A 26,746-nucleotide genomic window follows, 5' to 3' on the forward strand; every position below is an offset into this window, starting at 1 on the left:
AACAAGGTGAAAGGCCATCAGCGAACAGACATTGAAGGAAAATCTGTATTAGCCTCTACCGAAACTGAAAGCCTACTGTAAAAACAGCTGAAGAAAGTTATGCAACAAATACAGTGTAAAACAGTGTGTCACTCTACAAGACATTAAAAAAAACCATTCAAAGGCACACTAAATTCTTAAACTGGGTTAAAATATCTTAACAGTGCAATTCCCATTAGCACTCTTGGCAGTGCATAATTTGCTGTCAATAACGTTTTATTCAGGAGCTTCTGGAGGAGGCTGCCTTCCTTCCCTGGTGCCCTTGGATAAACAGGTACGTGGAATTTGGGAGGGAGGGAACAGAGAGAGGGAAGGAGGCAGGGCAGGAGGCAGGCAGGGCAGGGCAGGGCGGGGCCGGGCGGGGCAGGGCAGGGCAGAGCAGAGCAGAGCAGAGCAGAGCAGAGCGGGGCCGGGCGAAAGGAGGGAGACAGGGCAGGGCAGGAGGCAGGGAAGGGAAGCAGGCAGGGCCAGGCAGGGCCAGGCAGGGCAGGGCGCTGCACCGCGGTAAAGCTGCACCGCACGGGCCGCGGCGGGAGCGTGCGCGGTGAAGGGTTGGCGGCGGGGGTGCTCAGACTGCACCCTTCGGGCGGAGGGCGCGGTGAGGCGGGGATCGCAGCGCGTTCGCAGCGCGTTCAGAGCCCCTACCTTGGTGGCGCGGCCTTTTCTCGGTGCCGCCCGGCCCGTGCGGGGTCAGGGGTCCCGCCCGCGGGGGCGCCGGGGCGGTGTCGGAGGCGCTTCGTCAGCGCCGGGCACCGGTGGCGGCTTTCCCTCGGCGGTGCCTTGCTGAGGGTGTTGCCCCGTTCCCCGAGAGCGCTCCTTGCTCCGTGCCTCGGCCCCGGCTCGCCGGGGTGCCCTTGTGCCCCGCTGGCGCAGGCGAGACTGCCCCGCCGCGCTCCCCGGTGCTGGGCGAAAGGGCCGGCGCAGCCCCGCGATCCCCGCTCTGCCGGGCTGAGGGGTGCAGCTGGTATTCGTTTCCCTTAGGGGGGAGCCGGGGAAGGTCTGTTTTAGATTGTAAACAACGAAATACAAATCCCGTCCGTCCTGTTCTGTGCGCTCAGATCCTCGGCATGCTTTGGGGCTTGGTGGAAATGTAGTAATCACAAAAGAACAGTTACCCCTTTTAGCCTGGCGGTGATCCCAAAATCATCTACAACTCGGTCTTCCAAATCTTTACTTGAACTAAAAAAGGAGGGAGAAAGTGTTCTAGCAGTAAAGGTAACTGTATGTGGAGTAAATTTTGACAGACACGTTAATTTGAGGTACTTGAGGAAGGAGTTTCTCTGTGAAAAACATCTGGCTGCAGTAATGGAGTAATTGCAATCCAGAAGCACTGTGAATTAAGGTGATGCAGCACTCGGATGCTCTAGCATATAGTGACTTAGTTAATCTCAAGTATTACACCATACAACAAGAAAAGAAAGGACTATATTCCTGTCAACATGATGAGTCTGAATTAAACCATCTAAGGTAAATCACAAAATATGATTTGTAATATGAGTTTAACTTTAAAGATTACTTAAATAGCATAATTACTCTTGCATGCCCTAACTCAAGTGAATAAGCCTGCATGTACCTTAGCAAGCAGTGAGGCCCAAAACAGGAAGATTTGCAGAGAGAAACAGTTGTCGCTGAAAACTGAATACCCACTGTGTTTTTCAGAAGGTTTCCTTTTGACCTGGCTTAGTAAATTTAAAAAAAAAAAAAAATAAATCCCTTAGTATTTGAAATTCTTGAGAACTTCTAGAGTGTGTTTTCCAATTTACTTCAAAAAAAGAGCCTACACTTGTTGTCTGGGTTCATCTTGTGATGTAAGCAAAAGCATAATAAATGGGGTGTTTGGGAAGTTTACTTCACTAGCACACTTCTGATTTTAACTAAAATGCTGAAGTACAGCTTTAGCTTCTGTCAGCCATATCTTTGAGTTTATGTGTAAAAATGTAGAAAATCTTAATGTGTTAAATGTTTGCTGTTAATTAGTTCTAATATTATTATGCAAAGGATATTTTGAACACTAATGAATTTCTTACGATAGAAATGGTCTAGTATTAAAACCCATACCTTTACCTGATCCTTTGGATCAGGTGGGCACTCTTGTTAGGTGTAGAATAGACAGGTCTTTGCACATGAGTTCTGTAAGTCCCAAATAACTCTGCTCTGTGGTTCAGGGAAACATACTTAAACAAGTCACCTTGTCATCCCTACCTTCCAAGTTTGATAATCAGCATGTTTCTGTAAACACTTCATGGGTTTTCTTTTAACCATAGTCCTGTCTTTCTCCCTGCACTGGGCATGCTGGTGTGGGGGCAGAGAAGAGTGGTAGATCAGTCAGAGGGCTCACATTTGTGTCTGAATGCTGGCATTTCAATTGTCCCGTAGAATTTGACCACTGAAAGTTTCATGGGGGAGGTTTTGGGGAGCAGGAGAAAACACTGTGGTATTCACAATGTGAGTCCTGTTTATGTGTAGTCCTTAGTTAAACCAGAGGTAGCGTGTTGGTTGATGCAAGTGTGGGTAGGAACAAAACATTGAGTGAGCCAAAATTAACTGCTGAACCAGTTAATTAAGTTGTGTAGATTCAGCCTAGTGTGACCACAGTGAGGATGATGTATGAGGATCCACCTGCAGGTTTCCCTGCCCCTACCTCTAATTCACAGGTAAGCAGTCTGGAGAGGGGTCTAAAAGTGATGGAAAGGCTTGCTTTGCTGTAATAAATCAAAGGCTGCATCACAAGGCACTCTGTTTCCAGCAGTATGCAGGTTTTTTTTGGTTAAGGCACTCTTAAGGGTGGAAGAAAGTTTTGTTCTTGTGAAGTATGAAGGGAAAATGTAGTATTTGGTATAAAAGTGAGTTAGAAGGTCAGAGTTAGGCTCAACTGACCAGCTACTGAAGCTTTAAAAAGGGGAAAGTGTGCTGTGAAGGGTAAATTGACTTTAGAAGCATTGGTGAAATACAAATAAATTGAGTTTAATCATTAAACATACATTGGAGAGCGGGAGAGCTGTAGCCTAGGGTGTCAGTAACTAAATGAGAGCCTGTGTCTTAAAGAATATTCAAGTAATTTTAAAAATTGTGTTGAGATACTTTGTGAATGACTTTATTTGAACTGTCAACATGATGTTTGTAGGTGTCTGGATTCCAGTCTTGCCCCATTGACAAATACTGTGATAAATAAATATATGGCACTTGCTCGCCCTGTTCATGCTACTTTTAAGGTCATCAAATCTCAGAATCCTGGAGTGGTTTGCATGGGAAGGGACCTTAAAAGATCATCCATTTCCAACCCACTGCCATGAGCAGGGACACCTTGCACTAGATCAGGTTAATCCAAGCCTCATCCAGCCTGGCTTTCACCGCTTCAGGGATGGGGCAGCCACAGCTTCTCTGGGCAACCTGTGCCAGGGCCTCACCACCCTCACAGGGCAGAATTTTTCTAATAGCTAAAGCCTGCTTTCTTTCTATTTGAAGCCACTCCTCCTTGTTCTGCCAGTCCAGACCCTTGTCCAGAGTCCCTCTCCAGCTCTCCTGGAGCCTCTTAGGCACTGCCAGGGGCTCTGAGGTCTCCCTGGAGCCTTCTCTTCTCCGGGATGAACACCCCCAGCTCTCCCAGCCTGTCTCCAGAGCAGAGGGGCTCCAGCCTCCAGAGCATCTTTTTGTTTTTCTCTAGACTTATTCCAGAAGATCCATGTCCTTCTGATGTTCTCCCCCCAGAGAGTCAGAGATCAGTATTTCATGTGGTAGCATCCCAAAAATGTTTACTTACAGGTCAGTTAGAAAGATTGTGTCTTTTGACATCATATGTCAAAGATAGAAAATAGTCTACAGTTTCAGGATGGGAAGACTGAGACAATTTCATGTGATTTTTTTGAGACCTTTACTAGTGCTACTATCTGAAGCCTGGTCTAGTGCATATATTTTTTTTTTAATTTTGTTATTATATATTGTTAGTTCTGATAAACCTGTGCTGTTCTGTTTTCATAGAAATGTTTCTGAAGTTCATTCTGATTTATGTCTAAAACATTTGCAGGTTTCTTTCAGTTTCACATACTGTGAAGAACAGTTGTAGAAACAAATCAAAGTTAAACAGATAATGCCAGCAATGAGATTCTGAATATAATTTCCAACAAGATTTTTTTTTGACCTGGAAATATAGCTGTTTCACAGTGCTTTCAGCTTGTTTCTTGTGTCTTTCTAAGTGCATTAAATGGTTAATTTAGTATTCATCATAAATATTTTGACATATCTACTTGTAAATGGATTGTGATAGTCATTCAGATGAAGTGATTAATGTGGTTTGTTTAAATGTGGCAATGAGTAGAATATGTAGCTCTAAATACAAAGGTATTTGTCCTTTAAGCAAAGGCAGGAATTGACAGTAGATTTTAGTTGTGCATGCTTTACTTATCCTAAGTGAATATTTTATTATCTAACCTAGTACTTATTTAAGAAAAAAAATGAAACCACTTTTTACTTGTATTTTTGGGGTGTTGTGTTTGTGGTTATTTTTGTTGTTGATAGATGCTTTGGGGGTTTTTTGAAAGTTCTGTAGAAAGTCTGTGCATTGTTATCTTTCCAGAGCATTTCTCTGTGAATACCAGCACAACTGAAGGGCTGGAAGTGATGGGATTTTTCAGAGGCGTCTCTGAAATCCCTTCAGACCTATTTCATTTTTTAGCAGTGAAACAAACCAAATCCCACAACATGATTTTTATCCCTGATCCAAAAATTAAACAATTAGCGTCATCTAAAATAATGGGAAACTGCAGAGTAGTTTGAGGTTTATTTGGCTTTGACACGGACTTTGTGTCATCCTCTGGGGGAAGCTTTTCAAACGTCTGTTCTTTGGAAAATGTCTATGGTTACATGGTATCAATCTCTTTTCCTTTTAAAATCATGGCCTCTGGAAGCTTGTGACTACTAGGATTCCCAGGATCCCCCTTGCTCTCCTTCCCATGTCCCAGTTTCTCAAACAGCATGCAAATACTGAGAAAAAAAGTGTGTATTCAGTCTTAAAACCTGGAAAACAGGTCTTAGCCCAGACTTAAGACTTGTCAGACTTATGTGATTCTTTTTAATACTCACTTGTGACTTGACAGGAGTCCAAATGCAGTGTTTAAAATTATTCTACAAAAATACAGACTAGTAATTTTTTTAAATCTCATATATGTAATTAAGCTGTGAATAATACCTTCCATGTGTTGGACTAATAAAGAAGACAGTTTAGAATTATGACTCTACTAATAACTGAAGATTAAATACACTTTCTTCCTAAAGGAGAAAGCATTGTTCTTGGGCAGCAAAGCTTGCTTTTTCGTTTTTTATCACTTTTTTCTTTTGCGTTCTTTTTGAAGATGAAGCAACGAGCATGCACACTAAAATGCTTGTTCATTCTTTGTCAGCATAATGTGAATCAGCAGCTATTAACCACTGTAGGCATTCATCTGTAATATAACTATTTCCTTAAAAGGAGAGAGAGCTGGGGGCAAGGACAGAGAGATAAAATTGTAGAAAAAAGCCTTTGCAATGTGTTTTGAATGAGCTGTATCTTATCTAAACTGTCTTGTTTTAGCAGTAGTAAATTATAGTTGTCACTTTGGACTTCACATGTGTGGATGACAGAACTTTTTTTGTAGGCTAAAGTAAGTGTAAATGTCAATCCTAAGAAAACTGATGGAATGACTGACCTGCTAGAACTTACTCAATAGGTCAGCATAATAGGAGTTACACCAAGAGTTTTGTTTTCTCCAGGCTATATTTTTGAGGGTCTACAATTATATTTTTACCAACTGAGGAATTTGTAGTGTTCCAAGGATACAGATGTTTTAGAAGCATGGTGCTAACTGAACAGACCCTTATTGTCTGCTAGGTGATAAATTAATCTTGCTAGTATTATCATTTTTGTGATCACAACTGAATTTACATCTGGGTGCCCAAGTTCAAGCAGCTTAGAGAGCAGTGACAGCCAAGGTGTGTCCTGCCTCGGTTCTGCAGCTACCAAGGGGAGCTTTGCTCTCTTATTTCAGAACTTCACCAGGGTACAAGTGATGCTGGGATTGCTAGAGAGGGTTGGTACCCGGTGTGGTATTGCTAGATCCTTGTTCACTAAGGAAGGACTAAGGAACAGGGTTTTGTTTACATTTTTAGTAATTTGGGTAACCTTAAGCTGGATCATGTATGGAAATTATATGGTAGGTGCAGATCAGAAAAAAGCCAGACATGTGTAGACTGAGTTGATTGGGATGGTAGGGATGCTTAATTTACATCTGATTCTAGGAATAAAAGGCTAGCTCTTCTTTATAGGAATATCTAAATTGGATTCATTCACCGATGGAAAATAAGAGGCTTTTGCTCTTTAAAAGAGCACTGAGCTTGTAGGATGTAACTCTTGTAGCTGAAGTGCTTTTGCTTGGCTCTTGCTAGAACTATGGCTTAGTGGAGCTTAAACAGCAGGACCACAGGTCCATTTTTGCTAGTTTATTGCCCCAGTTGCTCTTAGGTATGTTACAGTTGATGGTAACAATTTAGTTTCCTGTGTTTTATTTGGCAGTGATTTTTTGAGACAATTGTTAGGTTTGGATCCTAGATTGGATTACATCGGGTGCCTTTGGATGAGTCCTCTCTTCTTCAGTGTTTAGGTGGTGATAAGGAAATTCCTGGTCACAGAGGCACGGTGAGATCCTGCTGGATAGGAATGGCTGCTCTGCAAGGCTTACTGGAGTGCTGGGTCCTGAGCTGTCCAGAAGAGGGAGAGTGTCAAGTGGTTTCTGTATCAAAACCTTCTCCCGTTTACTCTGCTCTTCAGTCTGTTTTTTCCTGAATTTGAAAAAACTGTAGTTTGGAGGGGAAAAAATAATTTGGAAGACAAACTTTGATATGCAGAGATGGATGCTGCCTCTAGATTTGGTGTTCCCAGTGCATCTTGGTGACCATTAGATACTATAATTTAATTTTCCAGGTCCTTGGATTTAGCACATAGAGTGAAGATTGTAAAATGTAAATAGCTGTTTTTCCTGAAAGTCTGAGTCTTCAAAGTAGTAAAGATATGACTGTCAAAGATTTTCATGGGTTTCTGTGCTCTGATTTAGTATTTTTAATGACACTTGAAACATTCAGAATGTTCAAAAAGCGTTTTGGTAAAGATATATGCAAATGTGCGTGCTTTTGTCACCTTAAATGACAATTTGATGCCTTTTAGCTTCCTTCAACTCTTCCAGGACACTTATTTGTCCACAGGATGTTGAGTGTCCTCTTACATGTGGTGGTGGTGCTGAGCTTGGATGAAAGTTTGTCTGCCTTGTGTGAGATTTTTGTGTGGATGAGGAATACATCACACTATTTTGGGTTCTACTCTGGTACTCTGTTCCTACTCTTGTACTCTACATGCAGTGGATACGTTCCTCAACAAGCTTACCTGTTTTACTGCTATTTTCTTCTGTAACTTAGTTCCTTATAGCTTTAGCTTTGCCTGGTTTCAACCATCATGAGTCTCATCTTCGGAATACTTTTTTTTTTTTTTAACTATCAATGGGGAGACTTTATGGTTTACCTGAGAATCTACATCAAGTGACTCTAAAGCGGAGACTGTGGTGGAAGGAGGTAAAGGATTTTATATCTACCTTTATTCTCCAGTCAGCTGGTAAAGAGCAGTAATTGTTACCAGGTGTAAGCAGTCAGATGAGCAAACCTGCAGCCTAATTTTAAAGTACCTTACATTCACTGTACCTCACTATTACCTTCCTGTAATAATGTAGTGAATGACTTTGAATGCATGAGAAAAATGAGCCTTGGATGAGATGTGTATTTTACAAGGAGTCCTAATGAGCATTTTGCTCGGGTCTCTATACTGTGTACTTAAAAGAAACATGTATTCCTTCTTTAAATGTGGTTGCACTACTGATTTCCATTAACATAAGTATTTATATGTTCTTCAGAAAAAATAAATATATATAGTCATTTGGATCGAGACATGTCTAAATTTACTGAAGATATGGTAATTTTGGAGGTAACTGTTGGGCATAATTTTCATAATTGTATACTAGTAGGGAGAAAAAAATTGAGTTACTTCTCTTTGATAAAGCAGAATAAAGTTTTATAGCTGGTACTTAGGAGGAAATATTTTTGTCCTTATGCAAAATATTATTTATCTCAAGATCACTGGTAAAGAATGAAAACTTTGTAGTAGCAGACTTGGTTGTGTTCTCAAAGCAGAACTTGATTGGTTGTGCTTCAGGTGTTCCTGTAGGTTTTATACTAGCATGTGTGTATGCTTACATTCACATTCATTTTTTCATTTTCAGTCTCAAGAGTATGAGATTATTAGGTGTGCAGGGTTTCAGGTGAGAGGAATTTGAAGAATGCTCACACTACTAGTTTTCTTCCACAAACCGAGGATTTGTAGAGTGAGCTTTCATGGTGTTACTTCTTTAATCCTTCCAACCTCTGTTATGAGAACTATTTTAAATTTTGGAAGATCTTTCTGGACTCTCCATATTTCTTATGGCAATGTCTGTTACAAATATCTATTTGTTATTGTTTGTAGTATCGATTTTCCTTTTTAATACCTGGCTGCTGATATTATTTCCGAAAGTGGTAAAAAGAGCCTGATAAGTAATATTTGTAGAAAATTCAATTATGTAAAATGGACAGAAAAGCCTAGAAGGCCTATTCTCATGACAGTTGTAGCAAAAACTTGTAAGTTTAATTGAATTGCTTTCTCTGCTTCATACCTTTTCCCTTCTTTGTCCACCCAATCATAAATAAAACTAATTTTAAGAATTCTGAGTGGTCTAGAAGAACAGTTATAGTAGAAGAGAAATTTAACCATTCACAGAAGAGATGTACTTTTTCTCTTTGCTGCGACAGGAACCATTCTTGTTGTGGATGTGTGTAGAACAAATCTAGTTATAGAGAAGGTATTTTGTACTCTCGATGCTGTGGAAAATCGGGTTGGCTGTCATGACAGATACTATCATAAATGTGGTATCCTGCCCTAATTACACAACTGGAAAACAGAATTCAGACATTCACAAGTTTGACCTCTGTTAGTTCTTAAGTGTAACAGCTTTTAACAGTGGTTGCATTTTCTCTTTCCCATTTCATGCTTTTGTTTTCACCGGCATTTTCGGTTTTCTGATGTTTTACCTTTGGATTTTTTTAATTGTATTTGAATACCTAAATTTTACAAAGACTGAGACAAATTTAATGTTTGAGGGTAGTGTGGGAGTGGTATTTTTGTTTTGTGGGGTTTTTTAAGGGTTCTCCTAATGTTTGAAATGCTTATTAAGTGCTGCATGCTATATTTTGGATACTTCAAACTTGTCATCCTGTTTAAATGTAGAGGGGACATAACTTGGCTGATGAAGTCCTCACAATTAGGAGGTACAACATTCTGTCAGAGTAAAGTGTTAAATGGAGTTATGCTCAAACTAAGTATTTCATTCACTTCTCAAGAAACAGAAGGTAGTGTTTCAGTGTGGAAAGCTTATTTTTTTTTTCCTGGCAGCTGAAATATTGAAAGCTTTCCCTCAGTGCTCCAAGTAGTCCACAAGCTGCTTTGAAAGGATGGTGTGCGTCTCACAGAGATAAAAGAGAAGGACAGTTAACTCTTCTTTGCATTAATTTTTCTGTAAATATACAAATAGAAATAAACTACTGTTCCTTTTAGCCTTCTGTGCTAGAGAAGTATAGTGAACTGAACTGGATATTGGAATTAATTATTTAATCAGGAAAAACCCAAAAGCAGCATATATGATATGTGTTGTCTATCTAAGAAGACAGAAAAAAAGAACATTTTAAGGCTTGTCTTTAACTATAGATTCCCTCATGAGTTTTGCCTAAGTGCTCACCCAGAATATGTCCTTGTCTATAATACTTCCCTGTGCTCCCCACCACTGTGGATTTACTCTTCAATCTTTCTGGTTTGTCCTCTGTTACTTTTTGGGGTTTTGAGTTTTTTTTTTACCTTGTAACAAATACATGAGTTATACTTCATTAAACTTTGTGTGCTGTAAGATATGAGCAAGATGATCAGTTAGGCTGTACAGCAATCCAGTTAGGAATATATAATTTATATTGCACTAGTTACTTTTCATAAGCTCTTCTAAAAATAGAGTTTCATGAATAGCAGTTCCATGAGGAATAATTTTGTTCCCCTGTAAATTGACTGGAAATTAAATATTTCCTAAGTTAATGAATCTGTAGTCTTGTTATTAGGTATATGAAAACATTTAAACTGTTTCCTTCCAAAAATAAACCCTTTAAGATTAACAGTGCATGGCATATAGCACTTTCTCTACTGCTTCTTACAGAGAAAAACTCAGCTTTGTGGAACTTCAGGGATTTTCCCCTCAAAACTTGTGTTTTCACCATACATTTGTACATTTTGTTGGTGAAATTAAGTGTACAGTGTTCCATAATGGAGTGGGACAGGCAGGTAATGCTAATGTGCTCTGCACTCCCTGGGGTCCAGACCAGTACTGTGCTGTTGCTGCCACTGGAAATAGGGATCTTTTTCTCTCTTTCTGTTCAAAAGTTCACTCAAAATGCCCGTGTGCCGTGAAAATAGCTTGAGCAGTGAGTAACCAGGAGCACAGCTGGCAGCGTGGTTGCTTTTTCCACAGTGTTTTTAAATATGTCCATGCCCTGTGCACTCCCCATGTTGTGAAAGTTTCCCCACACCTGAAACCTGAGGATTTACACTGGCTACAGTTTCATTATTGTTGGGAACTGGCAGATGGTGACAACCTCTGTTGAGCAATAGAGCCATGAGGTAGTCCCGTGTCAGCTGAAGTGAGTCTCCACAGCTGTGCTCAATTACAGGAACTCTGGGGTCAAGTGTAATCTGAATGCTTGGCTTGTTAAGGTATAATGTGTCCTAGTAATACCATGTTTTCTTTGTAGGATAATTCCAAATCTGATTTAAGTGGTTTCTTGATCGAGCAAGGACACTTCTTAATAATCTTTTTTCTTCCTTTTAATTGGAAGCTAGGCTCAGTTGAAAGTGAAATACAGTGTAAAGATCAGATTTGGAAATACTTTCAAACTTTGCACTCTCTAGCAGAGCTGCCTTCTCCCTAGCCCTTCTATTTTTCTGCAAATTTAAGAATCTTCAGAACCATTATATATGAGTTATATATTTCAAGGTTTTAAATATTGTATAATATTAACTGTTGTTTATTATCCAATGAATAGTGTTATTTGAGAACTTTGTCAGAAGAGAGACAGTATTCCATTGCCAGGTGATCTGAATCATAATGATCCATTTGGAAAGCAAGCTTGTAAAAAGTATGACAAATCAAGTAGTCATGGAAGAAAAGGGGGGGAAAAGTTTGTGTTAAGGCAGTTAGAGAATTCACATTTTAAAACACCAACCTACTAGAAAATCAGGGTATTTTGCCAATGCCTGATTGGTTTAGCAGACAAAATACTTTTGAAAGAAGACAGAACACATATATTTTTGACTGCATTAGGTGAATCAGTAAAATGAAATAGCTCGCATAGTATTTTGGTGAATTTTAGTTTAATGCATTTGTTTTATTTCTCTTTACATTTTCATAGTGCTGGAGTTAGAATATACCAATTACTAAGAATGAAAGCTTAGATAATTTCTAGGTGTTACAGTAAATTTATACCTCTGAATCACTTGGCTAAGAAAGAACTGTTCTTTATTGCAGAGGTCCATTTTTTGGTCTATGAGATTATAAAAGCTGTGTTAAGATGTACACATCAAGGTTTGGGTACTTTAAATAGTCACAAGCATGCATTTATTTGAAGTACTGATTTGAAGAAGAATTAGACCAGGCCAGCGCACGTTTAACGTGTTTCAGAACCGCTGGGTTCCTCCTGTTGGACGTGACTCTCAGGGGTACACCTTGTCACCTCGTTTCTTTGCTCCCCCAGGTCTGAAGCACAGAAGCATGCTTTCCACTGAGCCTCACGCTACCACCTGTGATACAGAATGTCTCTAAGTGAGAACAACAGTGTGGTGTTTGCCTATGAATCTTCAGTGCACAGTACCAACATACTCCTCAGCCTCGATGATCAGCGAAAGCAAGATATCCTTTGTGATGTTACAATTTTAGTGGAAGATCAGCGATTTCGGGCCCACAAAGCTGTGCTTGCAGCTTGCAGCAGTTACTTTCTTTCAAGAATTGTGGGCCAGGTGGACGCTGATCTTATCATCACCTTACCGGAAGAGGTGAGTGTCACTCCCTTCTGCATTTTACCTCGCAGTGCTTCTAATCTGCTTTGTTCAGTTCTGTTTTATGGTAGGCTGGGGTTTAACTGACGATTTAGAGTAGGGGATTTAAGAGCTGAAAGACACCAGCCCACAATTTGGGGTACCAAAAATATTTTTTTAATTCAAGTACTTCATATATATTATATTGTAAAGACTAAGTGCTGTCATCTTGCTCTGAGGTCTGTTGGTTTTTTGCCAGTGCTTTTATTCTTTGGCTTTCATCCCAAATAAAAATTAGATAAATGACTACTGCAAGAAGTGCTTTTCTAGGTCAGTCACACTAAGAGTCTTTCTACGATTTTTTCTTGTTTGAGCATAGCTAGCTAGAAGTATATAAGAGAAAGTGAAAGGAGTATTTTTCCCCTCTTGATCATTGCAGTTTTTGTAGTGTGTCCCCTTTAAATAGAAAAAAAGTTACAGTTTTAAAATACCGTTGTATTTTTTTTATTTCAGTTTCATTTATGAATGCTACTTATTTGTAAAGCAACTTTAATGTTTTGTTAACTACACTAAGTCTGAAGACATGTTGACAGCTTATGGATCAACTGTCTTTTACATTCTGCTTCCCTGCATTTTAAAGGATGAATTAATGTGGTGGTATAATCTCCAGAGCATATTTCAAATGCTATTTTAAGAATTCTTTAGGAAGGTTGTAAGTGTTTACAGACAGTTTTAAAGGACTGGGCTCTGTGCAGATCTCATCAACTTCATGTGTTGTATTCTTTAAAAAGAACATACCAAACAACTACTAAAAAAACCAAAGGAAACAAACCCTCAACTGATTCTTAAATTGAATTGCATGAATAATTCATTATTTTGCTGGCAGAAGGGTTCAGTGTAGTTAATGCATTGATATAGTGCTTTATTTAACATAAAATACTGGTCATTTCAGTAAAGGCAGAGAGCAGAGTGTGGACTTGAGTTTAGTTAGTGGACGTACTGCTTTATTCTTGATTTGCAGAGAAGAGGCTAAAGGAAGTGTCATGTAGTTGGTAATCTGTGGGATCTGTTTGTGGCTTTCTGCTTGATTCCTTAGACATTTTTTTTATGCGTAGAAGATCTTGCGCAGTTTCTAATGATACAGTCTTTGTTTATCTCTGGGTTCCTTGATAGGCAACTGCTGTGAAGACATAAATGTTCAATTAAAATCCCTTGCTCTAAAGGGTCTTTAAACTGAAAATTCTGTTTGGTGTACCATTTTTGAGTGCCTTTCATTAAATCTATGGGAGGAAGAAAGGAGTAGGTGGCTGTAGTAGTAAATAATCACATGTGATCAAACTCTATTTCTTTGAACTTTTTGCATGAATGGTGCATAAGACTAAGTGATTAACAGTAATTGCTCATGGAAAACTACAATTAAATACCAGCAGCATACTGTAAAGTAATTAGTATACAACTTGCTTTGAAATATATCTTTGTGAGGTTGGAATCTAGTTACTACTAGATTTTCAGTATGCAACAGTACTTTCTGCTTATAGTACTGCATTGCCAGAACGTTTCATTAAGAGACAGATCACAGTAAAGAAAACTGTCACAAAATATGTGTGATACGATTGTATCAGAAGAATTGTTTCAGAATGAGTTTGACCAAGTTTTCACAATAGAACAAGTCTGCTGCTTTTGTCCTGTGCTCTGTCCTGCTGGCAAGACAGGTAGATTTGTGTATTTCTCTGCTTAAAGCCAAATTGACCATACTAATTTTTTTGTTTTAATTTGTTTTTGTAATAGGTAACACTTAAAGGATTTAGTCCTTTGCTTCAGTTTGCGTATACAGCAAAACTTGTTTTAAATAAAGACAATGTGTCCGAGGTTTGCAAATGTGCAGAATTTCTGGGTGTACACAACATTGAGGAGTCCTGCTTTCAATTTCTCAAATTCAGATTTTTGGACTTTAAATTGGATCAGCAGGAATGTCCTAGGAAGAAGTGTTGCACACAGCATTGTCAGAAAGCAAACCCTAAAACTGGCAATGTGGATGATGCAGACCTAGAAATAAATTATGAAGTAGAAGCACTTCTAGAAAAGGAATATAGTCAAATTCCTGACACAAAGCCCTGTAAAGATGAAGAAAATGCTAAATCATCACCTGTTCTCCAAAATAATGCCAATCAAAACTGTGATCCTATACATTTAGAAAGGGGTAGTGCTTCCAGCTTATCTTCCCAATGCCCAAAGTACAGAAAATTCCAGAAAGCCTTTGGAAATGACAAAGTTAATACTTCAGAGTCCAGTTCCAGTATTAAAGATGTTCAGGTACCACCATTTGCAACTTCTCTTGAGAAGGAAATACCTGATAATGATGGTATACAAAAAGCTCAGGAGTGTGTGCCTATGCAGCTGATCTCAAACTGTGAAGAGACTCAGGTAGAAATGGAGGAAGGGGAAGAAGGCATTCAGAAAAAAGAAGAGTCAAGGAGAGATTCTGCAACTCGGAATGTGTCATGTCCTGTGGAGAAAATGGATCTTGCTGCTTTCCCCCAAAACTCTGCTGCACCTCATGGACTCAATTCTGTGTCTATTTTACATAGTTGTGAGCAATATGGTAACTTGAATTTCAGTAGTATGCAAAACAACACGGTCTTAGCTGAAAAAACTGTGTTAAGTACTGGAGCTGGAAATGACAAAACTGAAAGTCAAGGTAACCCATCTTCAAAGGTGGATTTGTGCATTAGGGAAGCCACTAGCATCACCTCAGCTGGAGATCGAAGCAGTGTGGAAAGAGAGATAGCAGAACAGCTGGCACAGGGGTTCTGGAGTGATGTTCACAGCACAGATGCCTGTCAAATACATTTACCACCTGCAGTTTCTAAAGAGTATTTGGAGCCCACGTACTCGGGGAAAAAACCAGAGTGTCCGTGGCTGGGGATCAGGATCAGTGAAAGCCCTGAACCTTGCTCTCAGCGAACTTTTACAACACTGAATTCAGTCAATTGCCCCTTTATAAGCAATCTTAGCACTGAAGGATGTTCCAACACCTCTGAAATAAACAGTGGAGATTATGTTCAGGGACAGCAACAAGAACAGTGTCCCTATAACTATGTGATAAGTCTGGGAGAGGATTCGGAGACTGACACTGAGGGAGACAGTGAATCCTGTTCAGCAAGAGAGCAAGAATGTGAGGTAAGAATATCCTGATGTATCCTTTGCTTCCCAGTCTTTTAAGGCCGTATTCAAAAATCTGAGTTTTCCGTGTTTTGTTGTTTTGGGGTTTTTTCTGTGGCTGCTTGTTTTAAAAAGTCTGGTACTGAAACTTTAAATAACCATTCAGAGGTTTATATGAAAGGTCGCTGTTAATTCAGGGAGACTGAATAAAAGTATGAAAGTATTTTTGGTCAGATACTGAAGTGTTAGATGCTTACATATTAGATCTTTTAAGATTTTTTCTGGAACTGTCAGAAAAAGTTGTGAGCCTTAAATCAAGGCATGAAGGTTCATTCTTAGATTTTTTTTTTCTTTTATCTGCTACAGTTTAAGTAAACTCTAAACTTCTTGGAACCTTTGTTTAATAGAAACTTACCAGTTTTCTTGGGTTTATTCTGAGCTGTGGGGTGAAGGTGGGAGAGAAATTATACTTTAGATTTAATGTGAAGTGAAAATTAAGCTTTTAAACTTGCTTCAACAGCTGTATATTTAAGACTGTTTAATAATATCACCTTCTCTAGTACTAAGTGATATACCTGGAACAATTTCCATCTCAGTTCGAATCATAGAATCGCAGTGTAACTCTGCATGATAGATCATTCAATGTTACAAAAATTCAGTTGTTCTCAAAGCACTAGGGTTTTTATTTTTCAAGATGCAGGGCCTTACTGAGGCTGAACATAAGTGGAACCTGCCATCAATACAAAAAATCTGGAATGCTAAACAAAAGGCCAGAATTCGTTAAATACATTCCTCCCATTTATGTGGCAGAGAAAGTGGTATCATTGCTGAGGACAGTACTCTGGGATTTCTTATTATTTTTTTCCTGTTTGTCACCAGTAGTAGCCAGTCAGAGGAAAGATTTCTCTGTGTTCTTTTTAAACTAAATTCAGACCTTTGACCACAGCAAGGTGACATATTCTGCTACTTACTACACTTAAATCTAAGGATTAAAATAAAATGTCTTTAGTTGGATACTCAAAACCATGGTGATTATTTTGTAAAGGTAAATATTTTTTCAGTATTAGTCAACACTTTGTGATCTCAAATGCTTTTGTAGTTCAGGTATACAACAGTAGCAAGAGCCTGGTCCTCTGTCTTCTCCAAAAAATAAAAGATGAATATTGTAACTTCTGTATTTTAAGGAAATACCTGTTTCAGATGAACTTTTCCTGCAGAAAAAAAAAAAGCATAGGTATAAAACTGTATGCAGGATACAGTCTTAATAGCAGCTTTGGCAAAACTTTAGACTGTATGAGTGAGTCTTGACACCTGTTTTGTATCTGACCAAACTGTAACTCGTTCTTAGAGCGTATCACCTGCATATTTGATGCACACACAAGTAGCTTTCAGCCTATTCTGAATATGCTTGTAAGGATCTAAGCTCTACTGCACCTGTGCTTGAACTCCTGTAGTTGAATCCCCTGGATTTTATCCCATCATCTGATGGTTGTTAGTTTGCTCTTGTCTCTGAGATGTAGGAATAAAGATGAGTTGTGTGGTAAAGAATGCTTGAGATGGAAACTTGAGTTGTTGGTGTTTGTGTATATCAGTTCCACCTTAGATTTACAACTGTGTCTCACATTCTAGGTAAAACTGCCGTTTAATGCACAAAGGATTATCTCACTTTCCAGAAATGACTTCCAGGCATTTCTGAAAATGCATAAATTAACTCCTGAACAATTGGACTGTATTCATGATATCCGAAGAAGAAGTAAAAACAGAATTGCAGCGCAGCGATGTCGCAAGAGAAAACTTGACTGTATACAAAATCTTGAATCTGAAATTGAAAAACTGGTATGTATAAATATTCATTGCTGTTGTCATGTCTTTCTCTAAACATCTTGACTGGCTATCTGGCAGTAGCTTGAGAGTGGGGTAATTTACTACTTTTTCCACTCAAGTTTAGTCTTGTATAACTCCTTGATAGCAGTTTTAGGTTTTTCTGAGCCTTGCTCTAAAGTACACGCATCTTTCCTTCTGTGGACTTGTTTCCATTCAAATAAAACATGCATCACAGCATAATTTTTGGTGAATGATGTTTCTGAAACCCATAAGCTTTGAATTTAATTGTACAGAATGATTCCCAGATTGTTATCCTATACTGCTTTTTGCCTCTTCCCCTTTCTTGCTTCAAGATTTTTCTTCAGCTCATGGTATTGCTCATGATCAAGTTTGCAGTTACGCAATTGTTAGTTGTGTAAGTACTGTTCTTGGAACACATCAACATGGGCTGGCAAACTGTTTCCTGAGTCTTGAATGTTAAAAATGAGACCCTTGCAGAAAGGCAGAAGATACAGAAGAACTTGGGAAGTTGCTTGCCTTTTTAGCAGTTGCATCAAGATTGTAGCTGAGGAATTGATGCATCCAGATTTCTCAGCAGCCATCTGTTAATACATTTTCTCCTCCTTAAGAAGGCAATAAAAAGATAAATATGTAATTTAAGAGAAATGTAGGTAATCTGAGGTTAAGATTATGTAAAAATAGCAAAGGCAAGAAGATAATTGAGTGGCTTTTCAGAAAAACAAGTCTTTGTTTGACTCATCTCAGTTTCATAGTTGGTCATAGCCATGTGCATGAAATAGTTCAGTTGTTTAGGACTACTGTACTCTCATTCATGGAGCATTTTAGGCTTTGTGTACCTGAATTTGGTATCTGCATCAGCTGGAACACAGCAGTCATGTTGCATCTTTTTTGACTTCAAAGTGAAAAGGAAAGTTAGAGCCAAGTGCCACGGACTGGAAGCTTACTTTCTTGTGATAATCATCTTTCACTCCATCTACTCCTACTTCTGCAGTGAGGAGTTCGGCTTTGAAGGAGGGCTTGCAGTGCCACAGAGCTCTGATAAGCTGACAGAGCAGGTTGTGCTCAATAAAGAAGGTGTGCTGTGAGGGAGGGTAATCAGGTGATTGTACTAATAATATCCTTACTGAAGAGAGAAGTTGCATTTCTGACACTTCAGAACTTTTTGCCTGGTTTTGTCATCGTGTTGTCATTTCTGTTATGTAACTCTGTCAATATTTTGCAATACTTGGGCAGGCGATTAAAGGTTGATGTGCAAGATTAGGCATGTGGCTGTTTGAAACTAATAATTATAATATCCTTCTTTCTGTGGACCTATGCTGGAACAGATTGAATGTCTGCTGTTTGACAGGTAACACTGAGCAAGGCCTAGATAATAAGTGTTGAGTCTTGAGAACTGTGAGGTGAGGTCTGAGTTATATGAATCATCCTCTAGGCACAAACATGTTCCAGTTGCATATGTTTTTTTCAACTGTGTGATAAGTGTCTTCAGAAATTCTTGAAAAGACTCTGTTTGGAGCTGTTGACCATGCCTGACAGCCAAAGATCATCAAATTTGTATAAGCTGTATGCAAATACAGAAACATCAAGATCAGTCTAGGCATGATTTCCAGATGGATGGAAGAAAAGAGATGTCGAGGAGGGGCTATGTATGGTACATCCAGGTTGTTTCATGCATGATGGCTCCTGCCTTGTTCCTCTCAGACCTTTTAGACTTTGATCATCTCATGGTTTCACCTGTAATGGGGCTTTGAGAGGGAATAGAGTGGTTCTCTGGGTCAGTCATGTCTCAGACCTTTTAGACTTTCATCATCTCATGGTTTCATCTGTAATGGGGCTTTGAGAGGGAATAGAGTGGTGTAGCTGTAGTTTGACAGCTCTTGACAAGTAGATAATACTCTGTACTACCAGTTAGGAAATACTTTTTCGTGGAATTCCTCATCCTGGTTTTCAGTATGTGCAACATGTTGTCTTGTATTAGTTTCTATTTGGTGCTGCTTCAGTTTTTTTCTCTTTCAGAAGATGCTTGTGGTGTGTTTCTTGGAAAAGTCCTATATTTGGAACAGAATGACCCCTGCCTGGCTAGAGGCTGGAGACTAGCAGCTGGCAAGTAGCTTTGCTGACAAGCACCTTGGGGCCTGGTCAGACAGCATGTCCAGACTAAAAAAAAACACCATCAGTGTCCTGGGCTATGTTAACAGGAGTGCAGCCCGTTGTTGGAGGGCAGTGCTTATTTCCTATCTTGGCATATGTAACACTGAATTGTTTGCTGGGTTTTCACCCCGCCCAGTCCCAGGAGCACATTGATCAACAGAAGGAAGGTTGGGTGAAGGCCGTTGGCATGGCCAGGCCTGAAGTACTTCTGTGGTGAGAGGCCAAAGAAATGGGGCTTCTACCCAGAAAAGGGGTGGGGAGATCTAATGGCTCCCTGCCCATATCTGTGGGGCAGTCCTTGAGGTTATACAGCCTTTGGTAGTGGAAGATCTTCAGCTTTCTGGGGGAGTACTTGTCAGCAAGAGAACAAGAGATGTGATCTTAAATTACAAGGGGGATTTCATCTGAATGTAAGGAAAGTTTTTTCTTCCACTGGGGACAGGCAGGCAGTGGAGCAGTTCACCCTGAAAAGCTGTGCATGCACTGTCTTTGAGGGTTTTATGGCATGACTGAGCAAAGCCCTGAGCAGCCTGATCTTACCTGATCTCTGACTTTGTTTTGAGCAGCAGGTCAGACTACAGACTGCTGCGGTACCTCCCCTCCCAAGTGATTTTGTAAAATTGAAAATCTTACATTAAGTTCTACTTAGATTGAAGAAAAATATTGTTCAGTGCTGAATGTGTTATCTGGGAGAGTTACCTTTGATCATGTCTTTTGATCTTCTGTACTGATAAAGTCATTTTTTTACCTTCCCATACGGCCTTTGCTTATTGACCTTTCAGGTGAATCTGGGTGTTCGTTAATGTTCTGTATTTGAGAATATGTAAGGGCTACTTGGGAAATGTTAGAACCAGCTTGTTAGAAACAGCTCTTTCAGAGACCCTGTGTATATTCACATTCCCTGTATTTTCTCCTGGACAATGGGATGACCCTGCCTGAGCAGGGAGGTCAGACCACATGACCCACTGTGGTCCCTTCCAACCTGACCCATCCTTGGATTTTTCACTTGGAAACTTTTAAAATGAGGGTACTTGCGAGGAGGAGCAGAGTAGAGGACAACTGGTCTCAAGAAGCACTAATTTGCTGAAGATTCTGTAGCTGAGGAGGATGTGTCAGTGCTCCAAGAAAAATGTAATTGAGATCTTGTTATATATATTATAGCAGGGTGAGGTGAGTGAACTAAGTACTTTCTTTAGCAGGAGATTCAAAAGAGCTCTTAGTTTATTATGACCTCAAAACTGACTGGCTTTGTTTTATAGTATTAGTATTATGCTGATAAAATAAAACAATAATATTTAAATGTATTAACCTGTCAACAGCTTCAGAAGGGAGGTGAGGAATTTATGCTGGAATGACTATTTCTGAATATTGCTTTAAATAGCAGTCCAGATAATTTTATCAGTCAATAATGCAGAGCTGAGTGCCTCTACATACCCAAAAGGTATTAGGTGATCTGCCTAACAGAATGAATGGAAAGATTATTCTGATCAGTATTGAAAAACACCTGGAGAAGAATGCAGGGATCAGTCACAGCCAGCATGGCTCCATGAGGGGAAAGTCCTGCTTGTCAAATGATTACCTTGTATGGCAGGGTAACCCACCCAGCTGATCTAGGAAAGCTAGTAGATGTAATCCTCTTGGACTTCACCAAAGATTTTGACAGGCTCTCCCAGGATCCTTCTGAACAAAATGTGCAGCCCACAGCTGGATAAAAACATCATGTTGGGGAGAGCAACTGGCTCATGGGTCAGGAGCAAATGGTGACAGTGACTGGGGTGACATCAGGTCCCCAGTGGGGTTCTGCAGGGCTGCATCCTGAGCCCTGTGCTCCTCACCATCTTCATTGACCACCTGGACAGAGGACTCAATGGATCACACCCTAGGTTTGCCATTGACACTAACTGGGAGGAGTTTGTCAACTCCCCCAAGGGCAAAGAGGCCCTGCAGAGAGACCTGGACCAATTGGACACTTGGACAATCACCAACACTGTGGAGTTTAATGAGGACAAGTGCCAGATCTGCTTGGGGACAGGGCAGCCCTGGCTGTGTGTGTGGACTGGGGAATGAGGCTGGAGAGCAGCTGTAGAAAGGGACCTGGGGTTCCTGGTCCATGGCCAGTTGAACAGGAGTCAGCAGTGCCCTGGTAGCTAGGAGGGACATCCGTGTCCTGGGGGCATCAGGCACAGAATTGCCAGCCAGGCAAGAGGGGGCATTGTCCCGCTCTGCTCTGCACTGGGGCAGCCTCACCTCGAGTGCTGGGGGCAGTTTTGGGCACCATGGTTTAAAAAATGGTCTTAAGCCATTGGAGAGCATCCAAAGAAGGGTCATGAGGATGGGGAAGGGTCTGGAGGGGGCAAATCTTATGAGAGATGACTGTGGGCATTCAGTCTGTTCAGGCTGGAGAAAAGGAGACTGAGGGGAGATCTCATTGAGGTCTTCAGCATCCTCCAGAGGGACAGGTGCCAATCTCCTTGTGACTAGTGACGGGACTCGAGGAAACAGCATAAAGCCAAGTCATGGAAGGTTTAGGTTGGACATTAGGAAAAGCCTCTTCCCCCTGTAGGGTAGTTGGACACTGGAGCAGATTCCCCAGGGCAGTGGTCACAGCACCAAGCCTGACAGAGTTCAAGAAGTGTTTGGACAAAGTTCTCAGGCACAGGGTGTGACTCTTGAGGTATCCTGTGCAGGCTCAGGAGTTGGACTCAGTGACCCTGATGGCTCCTTTCCAGTGTGGCATATTTTATGATTAACAGCTGTTCCCAGTATGCTGACAAATAGAAATTTATTCGCCAAGTCCTCTTTCTTCTAATTTTAGACAAAAAGAACTGGCAACAACTGTTCCTCTTGCCAAATGCTGCCTAAACTTAAATCAGTTCTTTCAAAAAGAAGTTGTAGAGGCTGCATTATGAGGTTTCTCTGCAAAAGGGGATGTGAGGAGTGAAAATAATAAAACTTTACAAGAGCGAGTTGACATAACAGTAGATGTAACACATAATCCCTATGATTAAGACTTGTAAACTATTTAAAGCCTTGTGTGTCTTCAAAAATCTATCTTCTTTTAATTAATTAATTACAGAACTAAAAATGTTTGTGACATGTTTGGATTCGGGTTCTTTGTCTTTTTCGTTCAACTTCTTCGTGATGGTCTTGGTTGTTCCCTATCCTTTGCCATTTCCTCATTTTTCTTTATTCAAAAAGTTGCTTGTTTCCGTGATTAGTCTTCTCAGTTATCAGTGTCTTTTCATCTTTAGCCAGTTCTATCAGAAGTCTCACAAAAATTCACAACATTGAAGCCAAGTAAAAACTTGATTTAATACAGGCTACTTTTTTCTACTTGATAGTTATTATTGAGTTGCCATCCTGTTTGTTGCCATGTGCTTGGACAATCCTGCTACATAATCTCTAAGTTGTTAGTTGTTCACCACATCTTCTTTCCTTTACCTTTCTGAAATTTTCTATCTAATTTAAGAACTATACTTAACTACATTGTTTGTCCTGTAGTGGATTTGGCACTTCTTAAGAATGTAAGTTACTTTCACCAAATAGAAGAGTATCAGCAATTAAAATGTGATTTTCAGCATTTCAATTTTAAAATACAGATCTCTATGAAGACTGCTCAATGTTTTGTTGGCTCATTGGTAGTGGTTTGTGTTATCCTGTAGAACTAGTGTTTCAGGAATGTTCACTGTAAGTGCAGCTATGTTTCATTTGTTCAATAACTACAAATTACTCCTTTGTCTGCCAGCATGAGTTTGCGTATCTGAAAAAACAGATCAAATATCTTACCTGATGATGCTTCCAGAGAGGTTAGGATTGACCTTTTGATATGTGTTTGATTGTGTTATTGCTTATTTTCTTAATGCCAAATTACTTCTATTTCAGCAGACCAGAGTATTTAAGGTATTGTTTTAGCTTTGATAGGAGCTTAAAACATAGTTTTTATGTTCAAATGTAGATGTATTTAAAATACTGTTTTTCCTTTTGCAGCAAAATGAGAAGGAGAATTTGCTGAAGGAAAGAAACCACATTTTATCAACTCTGGGTGAGACAAAGCAAAATCTGACTGGACTTTGCCAACAGGTGTGTAAGGAAGCGGCCTTGAGTCAAGAGCAAATACAAATACTTGCAAAATATTCTTCTTCAGATTGTCCACTCTCATTTTTGTTCCCAAAAAGAGAACAAGCAGCTCCATCTGATAGTGAGCTTGTGCTGCCAGCATCTGTAGAATCAGCAAATGGTGTTTCAGGTGTCCCACCTACAGCTGAGCAGAGTTCCTGTTATCAGTGTGTCAAAAGCGTGTGTGAGGCCGCGTACGATCAAGTACAAGAACTGCATCCAGTTCCTGCCAGAGCATCGGAGCAAACGTCGCTCGTGGAGCCGTGTGGACAGAACAGCGGCATCACAGACTTCTGCCAGCAAATGAGTGACAAATGCACTACAGATGAATGAATCTCTCCTTCCCATTGCCAGCCTCTCAGCATTGCAACAACAAGTGGGATTGAGCATTATTGGAAAGTAACTTACTAAGTGAAAGAAACGACAAAAGTTTAATCTTTTGAAGCTATATTGACAATTACATGATCACCATTATTACTTGGCAAGCTTTGTGTTTGTTCTGTGTAGTTCCAGAACATAATTTGTATGTGTCAGCCTTGGAGCTTTTTCTGTGTGGTGATGCCAAGGAGGGTTCAGGAAAGCTGTTGGAAAGTACAAATTCCATGCACAGGTGCTTATTTGTGAGGAAATTTTGTTCACGTGTAGAGCAGCCTACTCTGATTTATGCCACAGTACTTAATGTTACTCTGCATTTTAAGGAAAGCCTCATGACAGCTGTTTATGCGCAATGACTTCTATACCTGGAATTCTTCTAAGACTTCTTTTTTCCTGGTAGACAAACCTTAAAAGCATATATAGCTCTGTAAATGTTCATTTTGTAGATGGGCTGTTACATGACAGGATGAGGAGATTGTGAAAAGTGCACTCTGGTATAGCTCCTTGCTTCCTGCTGCTCCCCTCCCCATCCCAGAGAAGACTTTACTGAATTAAAGTAGTAGGCTACTAGTAGTAGTAGAATTGATTGGTAGTAGGCTTTTATTGAGTAAGTGGTTTTGTCCTGTCGCTGGAGTACAGAATTAAAAGAACTGGAGCAGCAGAGGTGCTGCCACATACTGCTCTCTTCTCTAAATGTAGTGGGAGGAATAACAACGCACTGTGGAAGGCAGACATCTGAAACTGGTGCAGTTCTTGGATGAGTGTGCATTGGATCCTCTGGCATCTGAATCCCATAGGCTTATTAAACTCACAGTTGTATTGTGACTTCCTGTCCTAGCACCTTCAAGCTTGCTGCTTGTTTGTGGCAAGTTGGAATCAAAGTATTGTGAAAGTCTAAGGACAGACTTTTTTTTTTTTAAGGTATTCAGGCACCACATTTTTTTCTTTCAGTGCCTAACTGCCTCAAGTAAGTTACAAATATTTGTTCTCTGATCACTGGGACCAGTAAAGTTCAATTTCAGAATCAATCTTCAGGATACTTGATGGCTAAACCTGTAGTATATTTTCAATGGCTTGTGCTGTTAGCATAGATATATTAAAAGTTTATTGAAGAAATTAGCTGGAGTTACTTCCTTATTACTTGGTGAAGGAGAAATTCAGCTACTGAAAATAATCCCCATTTTCTAGATTTTTACATAGCAGTGGATGCATATTGTATACCAATGATGTTTTGTTATTGAGATGCTATTCTCACACCAGAACTAAGTATTGAACCTCACCACAGAAAACTTTGGGTTTGCTGGTTTACAAAACATGAAGAATCTTGTACAAGCCAGTGGAATTCTTCATTTCCTACCTCAGAATGTGTATTAGCTTTTTGTGTCTTTGTGTGCATGTACAGTAGGCAGCAACTAAGCAACAGCCCTTGTAAATACTGCTTTTCAGTTTTACCTTGCAGCAAGGCAAAACTTGTTCTTGGCAAGGCTCTTTTTTTTCCTCTCCCCAGCATCCATAGGTAACATAGCATTAATAAATACAGTAAGCCACTTATTTAAAACAAAAATTTAAAAATTAACAGATTTCAACAGGACTTCTCATAACCAGCACGCAACACAAATGACTACACTACCTCACCTATGGGACTGAAAGTTGATTCAAATCTCTAGTGAATCCTGGGATTTTCATCATGTATCATTACTTTTTTAAGGGAAAAAATATGCTGATGGCGCATAGCTTGTATAAATCACAGTGCTTGCAGTAATTGAAATTCAGAAATAAATACTACATGGCAGACATGATGATAATTGGATTGAAATTCTTTTAAATTACATAATTGAGATATGATGATCCTGTATATGTATTACTTCATGAAGCTCTCTGGGCTTTTTCTTCAGTTTCTGTAGATTCCTGGTTAATTTAATCCTGTCTCCCTCCCACACTGCCACCCTGGGAAGCATTTTGCTCTTATGTCTCCATTTTGTTTAAAAAAGCAAACCAAAAGGAAATAATAAAAAACAAAATTCAAAGCCCAAACCTCTACTGTTCATAACTACTATCACTTTTAAAGCTGGTGATATTCTGAAATGACGTGGACAATGGCATTAAAACATTGTCCTAGTAGTGCACATAGTTGGAAATAGAATTCCTTGGGTGAAGTCCTTATTATAACAAGGTGGAGCGTCTTTGTAGGGAATGGCTGTCTGGGAGCTTATCCAGTGGCCCAAAGGCCTGACACACTTCGCTGCAGATGTTGGAACACGAGGTCAGTGAAGACCAAGTGTGAGGCTGCAATATCCCTGAAGAGTTGTGCTCCACTGCTGGAGTCTGGGGATCAGCCACAGCCTGAATTGCATGTAGCTGATGGTGGAGGGATTCCAGGGCAGGAATCATGGCAGTCATTGACCTATGATAAAAGTAACATCATGTTTTTAAACCTGATATGAACTTGATGAAGTTTGAGGGTAGGTTTGTGCCTGACCAGCTGCATCTAATTAATTTTTAAAATATTTATTTAATACCATAGACCTACAAGTTGCATGTTGACTTCTATAAGCCTATATCATCAACTTGCAAATGTTATGAATGAATGACAATTTTATGATACAGAATTCTCAGGAAAATGTTTTTGGAGTTTGGTTTTATTTTTTTTCTCTTCCAGTAAAGAAATATTCATTTTTGAAATTGTAAAATACTTTGTTAAAGCATGTTTTAAAATACTTTGAACAGACTATCTTAAAGCCATATGGTATGATGGCATACAGATTGTAAAATAAACAGATAATTACAACAGTTGATTTTGTATTTTTCGTAATTCAGTATTTTCTAAGTCTGCAATAAAAACCACTATCCTTTCTACAAAGGCTTTTCTATTTTGTGTAAGTT

At 39.6% G+C, this 26,746-nt stretch overlaps 1 protein-coding gene across 5 annotated transcripts; it reads left to right on the forward strand.

Annotated features, from left to right (window-relative positions):
• The first annotated feature begins 293 nt into the window (after window positions 1–293).
• On the forward strand, window positions 294–26,653 carry BACH1 (BTB domain and CNC homolog 1). Of its 5 annotated transcripts, none has more exons than XM_041422479.1 (5): window positions 294–313; window positions 11,935–12,232; window positions 14,003–15,394; window positions 17,006–17,212; window positions 23,360–26,653. In XM_041422479.1, exons 2-5 carry the CDS (start codon window positions 11,993–11,995, stop codon window positions 23,819–23,821), a joined length of 2,301 nt encoding a protein of 766 aa, XP_041278413.1. In that variant the 5' UTR covers window positions 294–313; window positions 11,935–11,992; the 3' UTR covers window positions 23,822–26,653. The 5 variants fall into 5 exon arrangements, with proteins under 5 accessions (XP_041278413.1, XP_041278410.1, XP_041278409.1 ...); XM_041422476.1 differs by lacking the exon at window positions 294–313 and adding an exon at window positions 673–1,506; XM_041422475.1 differs by lacking the exon at window positions 294–313 and adding an exon at window positions 4,023–5,675 and having other exon boundaries at window positions 6,672–12,232.
• The last annotated feature ends 93 nt before the right edge of the window (window positions 26,654–26,746 follow it).

This window comes from Onychostruthus taczanowskii, unplaced genomic scaffold (genome assembly GCF_017590055.1).
Source record: "Onychostruthus taczanowskii isolate IOZ18803 unplaced genomic scaffold, ASM1759005v1 scaffold73, whole genome shotgun sequence".
NCBI lineage: Eukaryota > Metazoa > Chordata > Aves > Passeriformes > Passeridae > Onychostruthus > Onychostruthus taczanowskii.

Coding starts and splice junctions, on each gene's coding strand:
- BACH1 (XM_041422479.1), top strand. CDS start 11,993: ATGTCTCTAAGTGAGAACAACAGTGTGGTGTTTGCCTATGAATCTTCA. Junction 12,233..14,002: donor TCATCACCTTACCGGAAGAG/GTGAGTGTCACT, acceptor TTTTTGTAATAG/GTAACACTTAAAGGATTTAG. Junction 15,395..17,005: donor CAAGAGAGCAAGAATGTGAG/GTAAGAATATCC, acceptor CTCACATTCTAG/GTAAAACTGCCGTTTAATGC.